We start from the raw sequence: 331 nt of genomic DNA on the forward strand, positions 1-331 counted from the left end.
TCACCCAGTTGCTTTATACAGAAAATGACCCCCCCCCCCCCCGCAGGCTCCCCTCGCGAGCTGGATCTGGCGGCGCTGGCCTCCTGCAACCACTCGATCACGACGGGCGGCAGCTTCGGGTTCTGGGCGGCCTACCTCGCGGGCGGCGCCGTCCTGTACCCGGACTTCCCGCTGGACCAGTACTACTTCAGCAGACCCTTCTACGAGCGGGCGGGGCTGCGGCAGTTCATCCCTCTGCCGCCCTGACGGAGGGAGGCGGGGGTCGCGGGCGGCCGCGGGTTGCTTCGTCGGCTTAGTTGTTGCCTTGTTTGATTGCTTATTAGGGCTTGTT

General features: G+C 65.9%; 1 protein-coding gene across 1 annotated transcript in view; it reads left to right on the forward strand.

Moving 5' to 3' along the window:
- LOC119588325 overlaps nucleotides 1-325 on the forward strand; it is an 11407-nt gene extending 11082 nt beyond the window's left edge. The window contains exon 9 of the mRNA XM_037937015.1: nucleotides 47-325. Coding sequence (XP_037792943.1) covers nucleotides 47-246 — 200 coding nt within the window. The 3' untranslated portion in view covers nucleotides 247-325. The remainder of the gene's footprint in view (nucleotides 1-46) is intronic.
- Nucleotides 326-331: the final 6 nt, after the last annotated feature.

The sequence above is a fragment of the Penaeus monodon genome, chromosome 23 (genome assembly GCF_015228065.2).
Source record: "Penaeus monodon isolate SGIC_2016 chromosome 23, NSTDA_Pmon_1, whole genome shotgun sequence".
NCBI classification, from domain to species: Eukaryota; Metazoa; Arthropoda; class Malacostraca; order Decapoda; family Penaeidae; genus Penaeus; species Penaeus monodon.